Consider the following 16,582-nt stretch of genomic DNA (forward strand, 5'->3'; position numbering starts at 1 on the left):
AAAGTAAAGCCCCTACATCCGCCATACTTTCTTTTATAATCGGATCCTCGTCAATATCTTTGCGAAGCTGATCTACATTGTTTATCTTTAAAAATCTAGAGACACTCTTCGAATACAAATTTATAGCGTGAGCAGAGACGGCTTTTCCTGTTTTCTCAGCCTTATATTTTGTTTCATTTTGATGATACTTATTGTGTAAGTTTTCTATTATCGAGTCTGAAGCTTTTCGAATTCTTGGTATAGTCCACGGTGTTTTTCCAGGAAGTTTATTAGCTTTGCCTTGATTTATAATTTGAATTAAAAAATCTCGCTTATTATTATTAGAAACTGGGACCTCTTCAGAATTATTATCATTTTCAACACATAAAATTTCATCAATATCACTCATAACTTTTATTATATGACGAAATCGATAAAAAATTACAAATATTGTTAAGTATAAGGGAAAAATTAAACATAATTCTAATATCATTTTTTATTTAAAAACAAAAACTCTGATTTCAGAGAACCCTTTTGGTTTTTACGTGCAACTTTTCATGTTTCCTCGGTTCAACCGGCACTCCACCCCGGCTTCTCAGACTCGCGTCTCCACCGGCTCTGAGCTCTACCCCTGAACCTCAGACTTTCTTTGTCATTTCTATCTTTTTTTCGACCGGGCCCAGTCTTTTTTGTTGAGTTTTGATGTGAACTCTACACAATCTCCGACAGTTGAGTTTTGGTGTGAACTTTACACAATCTCCTTCTGTTTTTGAGTTTTTGATATGAACTCTTACACAATTTTCCAAGCGTTGTCGATGGTACCATCTTCAACTTTCCGACACTTTTTCCGCTCATTTTTTGAGTTTTGAACTGACTCGACAGCTTTTTGTAATCTTGAACTTACTACGCATTAACGAAGCCACTTTTTGTGACAACTTTCAGAGGCCGTTTGGTTCGCTGATTACTACCTGGGGCGCAGTCATTTCGTGGGTGTAGGCCAGTCTACTCAGCGCCCCAGGGGTGGATTTTTATCGAGATGAAGAGAGCCATACACCACTCTAGAATCTGATTTTTACCACCAAATTACTCTATATTCGCTCAATTATTACATCAAAACAGTTTTGCTTTGTTTTTCGCTTGTGGTTTGTAAAAATGTCACATGGGTTTTTCTATCTTCTCAGGGAATTTTTCTCTTTCCTCGAATGAAAGTTGCCTCTCTAACCACTTGATCACTAGCCTCATTTAAAAACCAATATTTTCACCCTATTTGTGTCTTATCATAAAAAATTACTTCCGGAAGTTGACAATCTATTTAATGACTTGTAACTAATTAGTGAATTTTTCTACTATTCACTAATTAATTAACTATAAAGCAGTTTAAAATAAGTTAATGAGTTGCTCCTTCTGAAATAGCTTCTTTTTTTTTCATACTGACATACCTCTTGTAAGCGTAGTTATCCCTTCTCTATTTAGTGCAATTTTAACACAAAGGCCTTGTGTGAATCCCATCTTCAAAAACATATCTCTTATCATAATAGGCAGTCAAGATCTGTAACTTCTCGTTTCTGATCTTCATCAAAACACCATTCATATGCACGATTAGGATGCCAAGTTTTAACTTCTAACTCATCTCTACATATTATACCGACTGAAGTTCCATAAGCCCACGTTTGATTCCCATCTTGTATTCTTTTATCATCGTCTGCGCTTAACGCTACTTTTCGCACAGACTGTGTGTAAACTCGATGCTTTTCACTAACAAAACGCTGCTGTGTTCTATACTGAATTTTTCCTGTTTCATACACATTTTTATAGTCTTCAAATGAAATTCTTTTTTTCACTACACACTTTTTCGTACCTTTACACTTTTTGTCAACTCCTCCATCAAGCTTCTGATACGCATACATTTTTGGTCTAAGAGCTACAAATTCTGTCATGATTTTACCACCAAGTTCATCTTTCATTTTACCTAACACTTTCTTATTTTTTCCTACCTCAAGTGGCCGATATTTAGCGTTATTCTGATCATCAACTTTAAAATAATTGCTTGTGTCAAATCTATTTTCTACATCTCCAGCAATATCTCTATAAATATCTTCTGTCTTAACATGATAAACAAACGAATCTGTATCCATGTACATTAACTTTGCTGCTCCTTCATATTTTGGCTTAATATAATCATAATGAAATTCATACATTACAATCTTACTCAAATCTAGAATCGCCGAACCAAGATATACCGGCTTATTCATAACAACCTTATTCCGCCTCATGTTCATGGCCACAAACTTTTCGGTAAAGCGCACAGTACTCTTATAATTTACCTTAGAAGCATACATTTTGCGCTTTCTTTCGCTATTAACTAACTTGATATTCTTATGTTCACGAACATTCTCCATTGTTTTACCAAACATGCTATTATTCATAAGCTTAAAAAAATCTTTCTCAAAATCATTTTTAGCTTGTCCGCGCATCTTTGTATTAAAGCTAATATATGGTTCCAGCCAGGCTTCTTGTTGAAATGAAATTGCTCTATATACCTTTTTTAATACTAATCCATGTTCCATAGCCTGTTTTAAAAAATCTATATGAACTACATATCGTTCCTTATCAAACAAATTGCATGCCAATTTTTCAACTTTTCCAAATTTCATCTTCTCAGGTAAAAATGGAAGCTCATTATGTTGCTTGCTTAACTTCTTGGGATATTCAACATCCACTTCTAATACATATCCAATATCATCGTCATCACTTTTATGATTCAAAACATCTATGCTATCAGGATCTTCCACCCATTCAAAACCACCTGTTGGCAACTTTTTAGACATTGCCCAACCGTATAAATTATTCGCATCGACATACATCATATATGATGACTCTTCTCTTTCATTATACTGTTTTCTCATATATTTATTATTTGCTTGAGCATAATGCATCATCACTTGACATAGTCCTCCTCGAATACCTTTCTCAAACATCAACAGCATGTCTTTGTCAGTCAATAATTCAAGTTGAACTCCAGTAAGTTTCAAAGCTGCTATCCAAGCCAAACCTGGCGCAGAATAAAAATGAGCTGGATCTAACCCATATTTTTCTTGACATGTATCTCGAAAATTTTCAAAAACATCTGCTAATAACAAAACATCGCTCCATAAATAACAATCATGAAAATCCCCCAAATCTCTACATTCTAACGCATCATATACCTTCACAGCATGTTGATAATCTCTATCTGATATATCACTCAAATTCAAATGGCTATAAAACGCTTGTTTTTCAGGTAAACCTACCTCTTTAAATCTCTCAAAACTATCCATGTATTCATAAGGATATACACCTTTACGTAAAAACAATCTAAAATGATCGTCGTTAACACATCGACTATGTAAATTGCTAAAACTTTTTTCTATGGCTTCCCGATTTAATTGTCTTGTCTTAATGCTTTTACATTCTTCACACTCAAATCTTGCTATATAATTGGTATCTATTTCCACAAGCTCTACATCTTTTTCTTCACAACACTTGATACCATCCGTATTTGTACCAACAAGATTATCCACCAAACTACTTAAAGAAGCCTTCATAAATCGACAACTATCAATAAATCTCAACATACATTTCTTTGTTTTCTTCCTCGTTTTCCCATTCTTATCTTCATACATTACAATATTTCCATCCTTATCTCTAACATCAACATAAATTGGAACCGAAAAACTGATATACTTCTCTGTATTCTCTGCAAGAACTTCCATTTCATCAACATCAAACTGTTGAGCTAATTCTCGAATAATAATATGTGCATCATAGTTGCTCAAATTGTGAAACACTACTGGCACGTGTTTCGGTATTCGATAAGCTAAATTACAACTACTATGACTTGGACCAAGATATTTCCCAGTATAGTGACAATGATTACGCACCTTACGATCTCTAATATTTTGTGATACTTGAAAACCCTTTCTACAAAGATGACACATTCTTGCATCTCTATATTGTTCCTTTTCTTCATCTGTTAAAGGCTCCATTTTACGCTGTTTATATCTCAACACTCTCTCAACTTGCCGTTTTAAAGTTTTACAAAACGTCATGATTACATCTTCTCCCCTATACTGTTCAAACGCCCTTTCATATTCACCATGCGCAAATTTAACTAACATAGCTGCACCACAACCTACATGCTCTGCAACATTGCGAGTTGATGGTTTATTTTCCCTATCTTGTACACCTTGAATTGGTTGAAGTATACATTCAGTATCAGCATAAATCACAAATGGTACTCTAATCGATTTAGAACCTTCTTGATATCTTAAAATGTTTTTACCTTCCTCAGGCATCTTTACATAACAAAAATCATGATCCTTACATGCTTGAATATGTATTTCCAAAGTATCTTTACTTCGAAAACTACCTAAACAATTGCGACAGTAAAAGTCTCCATTGTGATCTGAAGTTACACTTCTAAAAAGAGCTGATAATGATTTAATCGCTACATAATGCTTCTTGTTACCTTGCTGAATAAGTAACAAATCTACACACTTAGATCTTTCAGTATTATATTTTGAAATATATGCCTGTCTTATTTTCAGCTCGCCTTCGATGACAAGTACATTTAAAGCAATGTTAGAATTCTGATTTTCAAATTTCTTCCATTGATTATTTGGTATTGGAAAATCGATACCATTCCAATTATATCGATCAGTATATGGCTTTATCTTTGAAACTCTTTCAGGATGAACTCTGATTTCCTCGTGATGTAAAGCAACAGTCACAGCCCACTTGAAACACTCATCATCACCTTCATTTTTTGGATTGATACAACACTTCTTATTTTTTACCCAATCAGGCAGCTCAATATATGAGCCTCCCCGATTCAAATCCACCCTGTGACAATGGTACGTCATCTCGACTACATGCACAAACACAAAGTCGCTCGCCTCCATTGTGTTAATTATCCTTTCATATTGTTGCATCAAAGACGTTCGCATTTCATCTAAGACTTCTTCTAAATCAGAACCTTCCATAATAACATTTGGTGGATTTGACCATATCATTTTCGTTGTCTCTTCGCTTCCATCTCGTCTTCTAAACAAAACTGCTATTTCCAAATGAACTTTATAACTTTCCCCTCGTCTGACCATCTCCTCTAACACTTTTAATACATGATGTCTTGTACGTTGTATATATTCCTCTACACTAACAACACCTTGATGTTCTTCAACACCTTTACTTCTAAATCTAACATATCCACCATCAAATGCGCCTTCTATTTCTTCAGGTCTAAATCGCTTTGACAACGCTAATTCAACGACTTCACTATTAGCAACATCTTCCACAATGCGTTGCATTGAACCGATTCTATTTGATACTCTATTTGTCGCAATATTCTGCGCTATACGAGACTTTTTTCCACCAATAACTTTCAATCCTTCCTTTTTAGCCAGTTTAACCAATTCTGATTTTCTAAGTTTACTCAGATCTTTAATTTGAGGTTGAACTACTCTACGATGATACAAAATTGTATCGATTAATTTACTTCTATTTAGACCTCCATAACCTGTAATATTTTCTGCTTTTGCTATAGCTTTAAGGCTACTTTTTCTCTCTCTATACAACGTGCCTACAGTATCGCGATAATGTTGAATACGATCTATTAAAGTGCTCTTATTAAAACCACTATAAGGCACGTTTTCCGCTTTTGCTATTACAATCAATTCCTTAAGCGTTTGTTTCATCATCAGGTTTTTTAAATTGTCCATTTATTATATGTTTTTTTGAGTCCAACTTGCACTTTTTTTAATCTTCATCATTAGATTCCCACCAATCTGGCGCTTCTGTATTCTCTTCACCCTTTTTACGTATTCCAGTACGCCGATCAATTGGAAGAAGACCTCGATGATTAAACAAGTATTTTCTTGTCCAATATTCTATCTCTTCGAGCATATGCGTAATTTGCGATAATAATTCATCACGCTGTATTTTTAATCTCTTTATTTCAGCTCTCTGAATAAGACTCTTTTTATACAATTCATTAATCTCACCTTGATATTCACAAATCTTATCAACATACTTACAATAAGCAAAAATTTCACATCCACATTCTGTACAAGCCATTTTATTATATATATTTTTTTTGACCACTTTACAAATTTTCAAATCATCAAAATATTCAACAAAATTTGAAATTTCATTCCTTTCAAATTTTCAACAACTTTTTTTGACCGTCTAAGTTTACAAATGCGTCGTGTGGATTTTTCAGCCTCCGCGCATACCAGATCGAAAAAACTGTCGCCCTCATTAGCCACATACTTTTCAAATTTCTAATCAACAAAAGATATTCGATCGCGTGTAGATATTAGAGCAACATATAGAGATGTAAAAACCACGTCTCGCGAACTATTGATACCCCATGCGTCAAACGCATGCCTATCTAAGAACCAAAATCTACAGGATGATAAGCGGATCATTTTTGTCGCGCGTATCATTTTTGTCGCGCGGGCGATTTCTAATTTTGACCGCTTTTATTTTTATTTTTTTCAAAAATTTTAAAATTCTCAATTTTAAAATCTCAAATTTTATGTACTTATAATTTTCTTCGAATTTTTTTGAATTTTCAATTTTGACCACTTTTATTTTTCATTCTCAAAAATTTCCCCGTTTTCAACCTAAAATCTTGACCTCAAAAGCACCTCATTTAAAGCGGTAATTTTACGATAATTTTTGATAATTTTAAGTAATTCTTGACCTCAAAAACACCTCATTTAAAGCGATAATTTTACGATAAGTTTAGGTAATTCTTGACCTAAAAACCACCTCATTTGAAGCGGTAATTTTATTTTACGATAATTTTGATAATTTTAAGTAATTCTTGACCTAAAACCACCTCATTTGAAGCGGTAATTTTACGATAATTTTTGATAATTTTAAGTAATTCTTGACCTAAAAACCTCATTTGAAGCGGTAATTTTACGATAATTTTTGATAATTTTAAGTAATTCTTGACCTCAAAAACACCTCATTTAAAGCGGTAATTTTACGATAATTTTACGATAAGTTTAAGTAATTCTTGACCTAAAAACCACCTCATTTGAAGCGGTAATTTTACGATAATTTTTGATAATTTTAAGTAATTCTTGACCTAAAAACCACCTCATTTGAAGCGGTAATTTTACGATAATTTTTGATAATTTTAAGTAATTCTTGACCTCAAAAACACCTCATTTAAAGCGGTAATTTTACGATAATTTTTGATAATTTTAAGTAATTCTTGACCTAAAAACCACCTCATTTGAAGCGGTAATTTTACGATAATTTTTGATAATTTTAAGTAATTCTTGACCTAAAAACCACCTCATTTGAAGCGGTAATTTTACGATAATTTTTGATGTCCCAGGTCGCTCCAAAACCTATCTCTTGACCTGTAACTTTTCTTATACTTGCATTCAGTTCATGAAACTTTATATTGACCTTCATTTTAATATGTATTGAGAGCATTTGAAGTTTGGAATAGAACGTAGAAGTATTTTTTACACTGCGGCCCGAAAACTTTATAATTTTTGTCTTATCGGAAATTTTTTTTCCGTTATCCGTAACTTTTCTTATACTTGCATTCAGTTCATGAAACTTTATACTGACCTTCATTTTAATATGTATTAACAGCATTTGAAGTTTGGAATAGAACGTAAAAGTATTTTTTACACAGCTGCCCGCAAACAATATAATTTTTGTATTATCGGAAAATTTTTTTTTGCTGACCTGTAACTTTTCTTAATCATTGCATTCAGTTCATGAAACTTTATATTGACCTTCATTTTAATATGTATTAACAGCATTTGAAGTTTGGAATAGAACGTAGTATTTTTTACACTGCGGCCCGATAACTTTATAATTTTTGTCTTGGTGTATCCATTGTTTCATGATATTAGACTTTTCTTTTGTTTAGGTTTATTGAAAATGGCTAAAACTAAGAAAACTAAGAAAAGACTTAAGCAAGTCGAATTAGAAAAAGAAAAGATTTTGGCAAAATATGAAAAGATTTCCAAGAAGTATGAAAAGGTATGCATTTAAAGATTTTTTCAAAGTACTTTTTACTTTGCTTACTGTGCTTAGTACATGCTTTATTTCGTAATTCAGTGGTGAAGTCTTTTAAGATACTTTTATATTTTCCATATTTTAAAACCTACTTGACAGTTATAAAATTGACATCGTTAAAATGTTAATTTTTACGATGTAGAACAATAGAATACAGAAGACATGACTGTTACATGACGAACACTTTACTGACTCAAACATTATGAGACAAGACATTGTTATATGACAAATAACCTACTCAAACATTATGACACAAGACACTGTTACATGACAAACAATATACTGACACAAGGCATATTATTAGAGCTTGCCCCATTTTAGTATTTGTAAGTAATCTTCAAATTTACTTCCATCTTGCTTGTACTAGTTATCATTCTCTCACTGAAAACTGTATCATTTACTGATCAATCTCTTTTCTTTTCTTATAGCTGAAAAAAGAAAAGGCCAAAAAAGGATCAACAAAAAGGTATTTTTATTTGAAAGCAAATTTAGTGCATTTGTTATGTTTATTGCTTAGGCCACATAATGTTTCAAATAAAATCTACTATATTTAAGGCTAAAAATGGGATATAATATACCCCAGAGCTTTGGTAGAACATTGCTAAAACGACAAAGGGTTTTCCTTTTTTTAGGTTTAGGCTATATTAAATCCCTAATTATGGGTAGTTTATGCACAGGACATTACTAAATATTATTTCTCTCCTTGTCAGGTTAAAAGATCAACCAACACCACGAGTGACACTGAAAGTGAGACTGAAATAAGGAAAGAAGATGTTTCAGATGGCTCAGAAAGTTCCTCAATCGATTCTTCTGCAGAATCTTCAGCTTCCTCTCCAGAATCTCTAGATGCTTCTTCAGAATCCTCGTCAGTATCTTCGACAGAATCTAGTGACAATGAATCTATCGACAATGATTTGTTCGATGAAAAACTGAAACAGGTATGTTTAACGACAATTATTATTGTTATCCTGTGTTTTAATATAAAGTTCGTATATAGCTCCCATTATGAACAAATTCTGGAAAACATTAATAAAATAGATATAAGGAATAACTTCCTAATCAAAACATCGATTGAGCAGTAAAACAGTGTTCCTTCCCTTACCCTAACTGTCTTCAATCTAGTGGTTACATACTAGACTAAGATTATTGTGATAATGTAATTATTCTGTTTCTTCCAGGAGAAAGGACGTCGCAAACATGCCAAGAAGTCAAACAAGAAGTCATCCCACACTCCGAAGAAAAAGGTAAGGGAGTAGATGAAAAACTAGATTTTAGTCATTTTATCAACATGAGGTTTAGCCTGACATCCCTTTGAAAATTATGTTTAAAAAAAAGTTAAATGAGTTACATGGTTATTTACACATTTCTGTTTGTGGATTTTTATAAGGAAATTTTTATTATGGAAATTCTAAGAGTTGAACCATTTCACTAAAGTTCTTTTTTCATTTGTCTTTACAGCTTTTCACCCAAGATCAACTTGGAAATTATTTGCTCCCTTCAGCAAGGTTCTATCCACGCACCGACGAACATTCCTGGAGATCTTACCTCAGAAGAAAGATAAATACGGATGAAATGAAAAAGCTTGAAGAGACAGTTCATAGCGTTGGAGAGCAAATATCCGAACGTCTCATTCAGGAGTAAGAAAATTTTCAAATTATATGACTTGCTGCTGTTTAAATGAGAACAAAACGATAACACTGGCTCTTTACTTGAAAGGTCATTTGGCTTTACTTTATTATTACACTTTTTAATGACATGCTATTAACCTGATTATGAAAACATGGTTATTAAAATAACTTTTTATCACCATTTTAGATATGGCACTGACACTCCTGTCGTCCCGTACTTTAAAAATTCAAAGCAAAGGTATGAACGTTTTTTGGGCCTTTCGGAATCATTTTTAAAGAATAGGGTTTCAATTTCATGTTTTAAGAGAAACCTTTATTTTTGTTGATATACACAACACCCCTGTCTCAGTGACCTGGTGAGAATTTTTTAGCCAGTGGGGATAAATTGAAGGCACCAAATGTCAATGGGGATGGAAAATCCCTTGCTTTTAATGAGTGGGAATTTTAAATTCTATTGTTTACAGCTCAAAAATCAAGTGAGAATTTCCAAAATTTTGCTGTTCTTCTTAGTGGGGATGGGAGTTCAGTGTAGTTTTCCAATGGGGATGAAATTTTAGGGTATTTCTCTCACCGGGAACGAATTTTTGGCCAATTTTTCCAGTGGGGAGGGGGTCCCACCGGGTCTGTGACACAGGGAAGTACTTTTCGGGATATAATATAATCTAAATACTCTAAGAAATTTCCAACTTTTCTTTTGCAGATGGGGTATCTACTGCCCTGTTCGAGAGTGTACAAAAAAAGAACATTCACGTGACATTTGGTCCCACCTTTCCAAGACGCATAAAGGATATACAGAGGTAATTCATCTTTTTCATTATCTATCAATCCATTTCTCTTTTTTGGTCAATTATAGTGGGGTCATTTTCCATTCTTTCGAAATTTTTTATCTTCATAATGTCCATCTCATATTTTATGACTTGTCATACAAATTATACAAATATCTCCTAATCATGACCCCCTATACTATTTTAAGCACATAAGAGAATCTTCTAAGTAGCAATCCTAATGGTCAAGGTGTGAAGGCTAGAGCTGTTACAAGCAAAAACCTCATATGCAGAGAACTAGAAACAAGTTTAATTTGAAAATCCTTCTTCCCAATGCTACGAATATCTGGAATAATCTACATGTATATCTTTGTCAAATTTGTCCTTCGTATGGAAAATTCGTCCACTGCCTATCTCAGCCAATTGCTGAATTTTTCAAAGTAAGCTACTTTAAAGATATGATGTCATTCTTCTTATTATTCTAAGGAGTCCGCAAAGCTGCTGCAGTCGAAAATTGAGCAAAATTTTAAACACGTTACGTTAATAATCAAGAAAAATACAGTCGCCCCGGATGTCTGTCCTATTTGTCATAAGGCAAAGGGGGACATTACTCAACACTTGAAAAATTATCACGGACACGTTCAAGGCGTTATCGAATTCCTTGCCAACATTTCGTACAGTTCCAATCCAAAAATGGGAAAAGTCACTATTGCACAAGTAAGATTTTCTCTTTGAATATTATTTTATATCTTTTATAAGATTATCAGGGTGAAAATTGGCGAAATCGTAAGAAATTGTTGAATCTAATAGATTTTGATGAGCAAAATAGTCGTTTTCTACAACTTTTTTCTTCGAATGACTTTAATTACGTTTTGTCGATTAGTGGTTTTATTTCCTCTTTCGAGAAGCCATTTTTAAAATAATTTTGTAATCTATATTTCTTCAGGCCTGTGACGTTCGCAATTATTTAATGATCAATATAACTATCATCAATGGAGCTCGAGCCTCAAATCTTATGAATATTTCGTTGGAGGATATCGCCAAAGCGGCCCCAACAACACCTGGAGACGGTTTTTGTGGCTTTGAATTCCTCCAAGTACAAGACATGTATCATTTACGGAGATAAAGTGATGTGGGTCAACAGAGAATTATATGATTTTATTAACGGCTACATTGAATTCATCCGTCCCCTGATCGCCCCAGCAGACTCCAAGGTCTTATTTACAAGCTCCTCGAAGAGAGCCAATGTACAACAAAATGAAGAAGAAGAAGAAAAGGATCCTGGACTCATGGAACATCCCATGATTTCATCTGCCTTCAGTCGTTCGTTCCAGAAAGCCAGTGTATTCCAATCAAATGACAATACCAGAGTTCCCCCCTCCCGCCTCCGTTGCGCTGCATGCACGGAGCTTGTTGGCGTGGACGGCGAAAACAGCGACAATGTAGCTCTGCATTATATGAAGCACAGGTATAAATTCAATTTCCGTTTGCAATACTTGCCTCTGTCTGTTCTTTTTATCAACCATCTCTGTCCGAAGGGTGAATGATGTGTTCTAGTCTGAATCAAAATTCGGGATATGGTACAGTCTGTGTTGATATCAATTCATAATTCTCTATTTATTTTTGATTGGCAGGTTTAGATTTTTTTAATCAATTTGTCATTCATGTATTTTTTTGCTTCTACAGACCCGGTACATCACGCCAATACTATACAGCCTATCGGGAGAACAGGGAAGCGTTACGCATCTCGATGAAGTGTTACTCAAAGTTCCTGCCCAGCAAAGAAACGGAGAGAATCGTGGCCGATCGAAACCGAATGTTATCTCAACAGAAACCACCATCGAAAAATGATATGAAGAAATGGTTTAATAACATGGCCAAGCTGATACAGGGTTCCACCGGAAAGAAATACACCGACGACCGACGGCATGCTTTGATGACCTAGAAGATGACAACGTTGATTGTGAGCTTATGTTTAACCCCATTAAATTAATTAATATGAATTTACATGAACTTTTTTATGCCTAGAGCTGAACAGAATGATGTGTTCTAGTCTGAATTGAAATTCGGGATATGGTACAGTCTGTGTTGATATCAATTCATAATTCTCTATTTATTGTGTGATTTATGATATGTTTTTTTTCAAATTTTTAGTTACAAAGTCTCTGGCTGGTCCATCTGAAAAAGTACAAGAAACTGGTAAGCTATCTTTTGAATCAGATTATCATTAACATTTGATTATTCATACCAGGCGTAGGTGTCCGAGAATCCACCCAAAACGCATATTAATCTATGTCTGACTATGTCTGTCTAACCCTAACGAATTTACATGAACTCTTTGTGCTTGTCTGAATTACAATTCGGGATATGGTACAGTCTAAGACAGATCCATTTAGGCATTCATTGCAGAGTTATTACTAATCGTTCGTGTTGAAGGATTCCTCGTACTGGAATTAAATTTTTCTAAAGCAGATCACTGTCACAAGGCAGTAAGGATGTGTTGATATCAATTCCCATTTCTATTTAATGTGTCATTTATGTTATTTTTTTTTCCAAATTTTTAGTTCACAAGTCTTTGGCTGGTCCATCTGAAAAAGTACAAGAAACTGGTAAGCTATCTTTTGAATCAGATTATTCATACCAGGCGTAGGTGTCCGAGAATCCACCAAAAACGCATATTAATCTATGTCTGACTGGTTTTTCTGAAAAGTCCTGATACAACATAAAAGGCTTTTATTAAACTTATTGATTTTTATTCTTGCTCATTCAGGACCTGCTGATGACGAACCAGCAACTTCAACTCCAGCTAAAAAGGCACCAGAACCTGGTAAGGTACCTTTTGTATCGAAATTCTATTAACTTTCAATCACTCATTTATCATTTTTGGTAGTTGATTAGGTCTGAAACGCAATTGTATCGATTTGAATAGCCATCTACGAGGGATATGGTCAAAGGCCGCCGATAGGTCTACGAACATTAGAAAGATTGGTTGCATTTTGCGATGAGATATTTGTTGTATCCTTTTGATGGTGTATATTCCATCGGTAGTTCCACGGTTTTTACGGAATCCATTTTGATGATCAGACAACTGGGATTCATACCAATTTCGAAGTCTGCTAAGGATAATGTTTATGGTAAGTTTACACACGGTAGAGCCAATACTGATACCTCTGTATTTCGTGGGGTCACTTTTAGATCCCTTCCCTTTCCATAATGTTTTCAAACGGGAATTTCCCCAGGATAGAGGGAGGTCAAGGTTTTCCCAAAGATTGGTCATTATACGATGGACTACTTGGATCATTATCGGATGACTGTTCAATTTTTTCAAAAGTTCAGGCTCAATGTCATTACTTGCCTTATTTGCTTTGAGCTCTTTCAGGTGTTTCTGAATTTCTTCTGCAGAGGGAGGGGTGTCGATGATTGGGGTATTGTCTGAGAGTGCACAGAGTTCTTCTACAAAGTCTGGGAGGTTTTCCTCGGTCAATTCATCAGGTGTTCGTGTTTTAGATGGATCATCCGGATTGAAATGTTTTTTAAAATGATCCAAAATTTTATCGGGTGGACACGCGCTATTGATTGGTTTGAGAGTTGTTTGCTGATTTTTGGCTCGCGCAAACAGTTTCTCTATTTCACGATTGATCGCTAAGACATTTATCTTTTCAGCTTCTTGTTTAAAATGCTCATTTTTCAAATATTTGACACGTGATCTGATCTTTTTGCGAATGGAAGCCAGACTTTTATGATCGCTGTTATTTGACATTAATTCGTCTTTCGTTTGAAATAATTGTTTAAGTTTTTCATCATTATGCCAGGGTTGAGTTTGTCTGACACGATTCTTTTTCGGTAATGTAGTGTCTGCGCTACTTTTGATTACGGTAACAAGTTTTTCTGTAAGTTCAGTATTGGTCGATTCATCCAAATTGTAATTTGAAAAGTTCTCGGTTACAGTATTAAGAAAGTTAGATTCTGCTACATCGTCAATAGCTGAGAAGTCTATTCTCTGTTTGATAACTGTCTTTTTTCTACCAATAAAGCGTGCGATTTTTGTGACTGGAGTATTGAGACTTGCTATAACGAGCCTGTGATCTGTGTCAAAATCATAAGAATTGTAAACACGACAGTTTGTTGTGAACTTTCTAATCCAACAACATGATAGAACGAAATCATATACCTTTTCTGTTTTACCATCGGGAGAGTGCCATGTAATTCTCCTACATAACTTATGGTTGAACCAGGTATTCAATACAGACATTTTTTGAGTGCTTACAAGATCATGAAATCTACTCCCATTATCATTTACAACAAGACTTTCGATTATTTTCCCTTCTCTCAATGACGAATTATAAAGACAAGCTGATGAAGAAGCATCTTCTATGCAGATCACTTTACGTTTTTTATCGGTAGGCTGAAATTGTTTTTTCAACTGGCAATAGAAAGCATTTTTGGCTGAGACTGTACTTTCTTCAGTCGGAGCATAACAGTTTATAATACGAAGACAACAACCGTATACATTTATATCTGCTACAATTAAGCGAGGGTTCGCTGGAGTAATATCAAGTACATTGATATTAGGGTCTGATTTGATAACAATTCCAACGCCATGGTGTCGTTTAGTTTGGTAACCGCTCCAGTAAACTTCATATTCGTGACGTGCTTCAGTTTTTACAATGGCAGATCCTTTACAAAGACGTCGTACTTCTTGTAAACCACAGATATAGAGACCAGCTTTGTCGATTTCTTCACGACTCTTTCTAATTTTGAGTCGTCTTTCCCAGTTCTGATATTGACAGTTCCAATTTTCCATTGGTGATAAATTTTAGGCATCGATTTTGGAAGATATTCAACCAATATTTAAGGGCGTGAGTGGTCAATTCCTCGTCCCGAGACGAATAAAAAATCTCAAACCATCGTCATCAGTGAGTCTTTGATGTATTCTTTTGGGCGTGGTGGGTCACCTCCTATTGTGATGTAGGATTATCGTTCACCACCACACCCTTTTTTCAGTTGCTTGATCTATAAGAACAACTTTGACTCAAATTTGGAGTTATGGTGTTTCTTTTTTTTTGTCTTTTTATACTTTAGTTGAATTCTTTCTGATTCTTTCTAGAATTGGATGCTGAATTGATTGCTGATGATTCTTCTTCGGTTATACCTGCAAATCTGAACAAAAGTAAGAATTTGTTGTTTATCCACTACTAATCGTAACGACTTCTTGTCCCGTAGCTCGTCCACTGAGCTCATCGCGTCGAATTCGGGATATAAAACCACCCTTTTGTAATTCTTTTTCACTCGAGCAGTTTAGACTTCTTATCCATTCTATTGTGGACAATAAACTTAGTTATAAATTTCAATACTGAAAAATTATTTACCAGTCACTTTTTATAGTTTAGGTAATGCCTCTGACGTATTTGATTTTGTCTCCGCCAAAACTCCATCGTCAAGTTTAACTTTCCAAGACGCCTTTGAAGGTGAGAAAATTTGTCAGTTTCCTTTTAGTGAACATGATAGCAATGATCTTAGGTTTGGGAATATGTATCTGTATATCTTTCATTTTTTAGGGATTTCTGAAATACTTATTTCTCTTAATTTCTTTCATTTAGCCACAAAACTGCCAGTGCACACGCTACATTCATGTTCGAATCGTGCAGCACAAGTCAAACCTGATGAAATTGGGTTATTCGTGCAGGAAAACAAAAGCAAGGTGGTGGATCTGGCAACTGGGAAACTCACTTCGTTCCGTTATGATATTTACAGCAGGAGTAAACGGCAATACTTTCGAGATATGGTATGTAACGTCTTTCTTTTATGTGCTAATATCTTCTGATACAATGTGATACCCAATTCTCTCAACTATTCAGCCACATCATTAAAGCACGTACACGGAATCAGGAGCTATGAATGGCTTGTGCTCCTAAGCTCTATAACAAGTGTTACTCGCTCCTACCAGTCGCCCTATCTTTATTGGCAGACAGAGTTCGAGTGCCCCTACTTTTCCGGATCTTAAGCACTGACCCTAACCTTTTAATAACAGAACCATTCTTTTGTATCCATTACCAATGCTTTCAATTGCTTCATTTTTGTTAATAATAGACCGATTGTGATGGAAGAAAATCCAAAGAGTTA

The 16,582-nt window shown here is 34.6% G+C and overlaps 1 protein-coding gene and 2 long non-coding RNA genes across 3 annotated transcripts; all 3 read left to right on the top strand.

Moving 5' to 3' along the window:
* The first annotated feature begins 7,929 nt into the window (after positions 1-7,929).
* On the top strand, positions 7,930-9,227 carry LOC136817422 (uncharacterized). Its single transcript, XM_067073757.1, has 3 exons — positions 7,930-8,031; positions 8,778-9,005; positions 9,204-9,227. The coding sequence occupies exons 1-3, from the start codon at positions 7,930-7,932 to the stop codon at positions 9,225-9,227; spliced, it is 354 nt and encodes a 117-aa protein (XP_066929858.1).
* On the top strand, positions 9,227-9,922 carry LOC136817416 (uncharacterized). The gene is made up of 3 exons (XR_010848086.1): positions 9,227-9,311; positions 9,526-9,704; positions 9,883-9,922. It is a non-coding gene; the product is annotated as an uncharacterized lncRNA (long non-coding RNA).
* Positions 9,923-12,818: 2,896 nt separating this feature from the next.
* LOC136817429 (uncharacterized) lies at positions 12,819-16,335 on the top strand. The gene is made up of 5 exons (XR_010848087.1): positions 12,819-13,068; positions 13,230-13,286; positions 15,567-15,629; positions 15,850-15,927; positions 16,060-16,335. It is a non-coding gene; the product is annotated as an uncharacterized lncRNA (long non-coding RNA).
* The last annotated feature ends 247 nt before the right edge of the window (positions 16,336-16,582 follow it).

This window comes from Clytia hemisphaerica, unplaced genomic scaffold, assembly GCF_902728285.1.
Source record: "Clytia hemisphaerica strain Z4C2 unplaced genomic scaffold, Clytia hemisphaerica genome assembly, whole genome shotgun sequence".
Classification (NCBI taxonomy): domain Eukaryota; kingdom Metazoa; phylum Cnidaria; class Hydrozoa; order Leptothecata; family Clytiidae; genus Clytia; species Clytia hemisphaerica.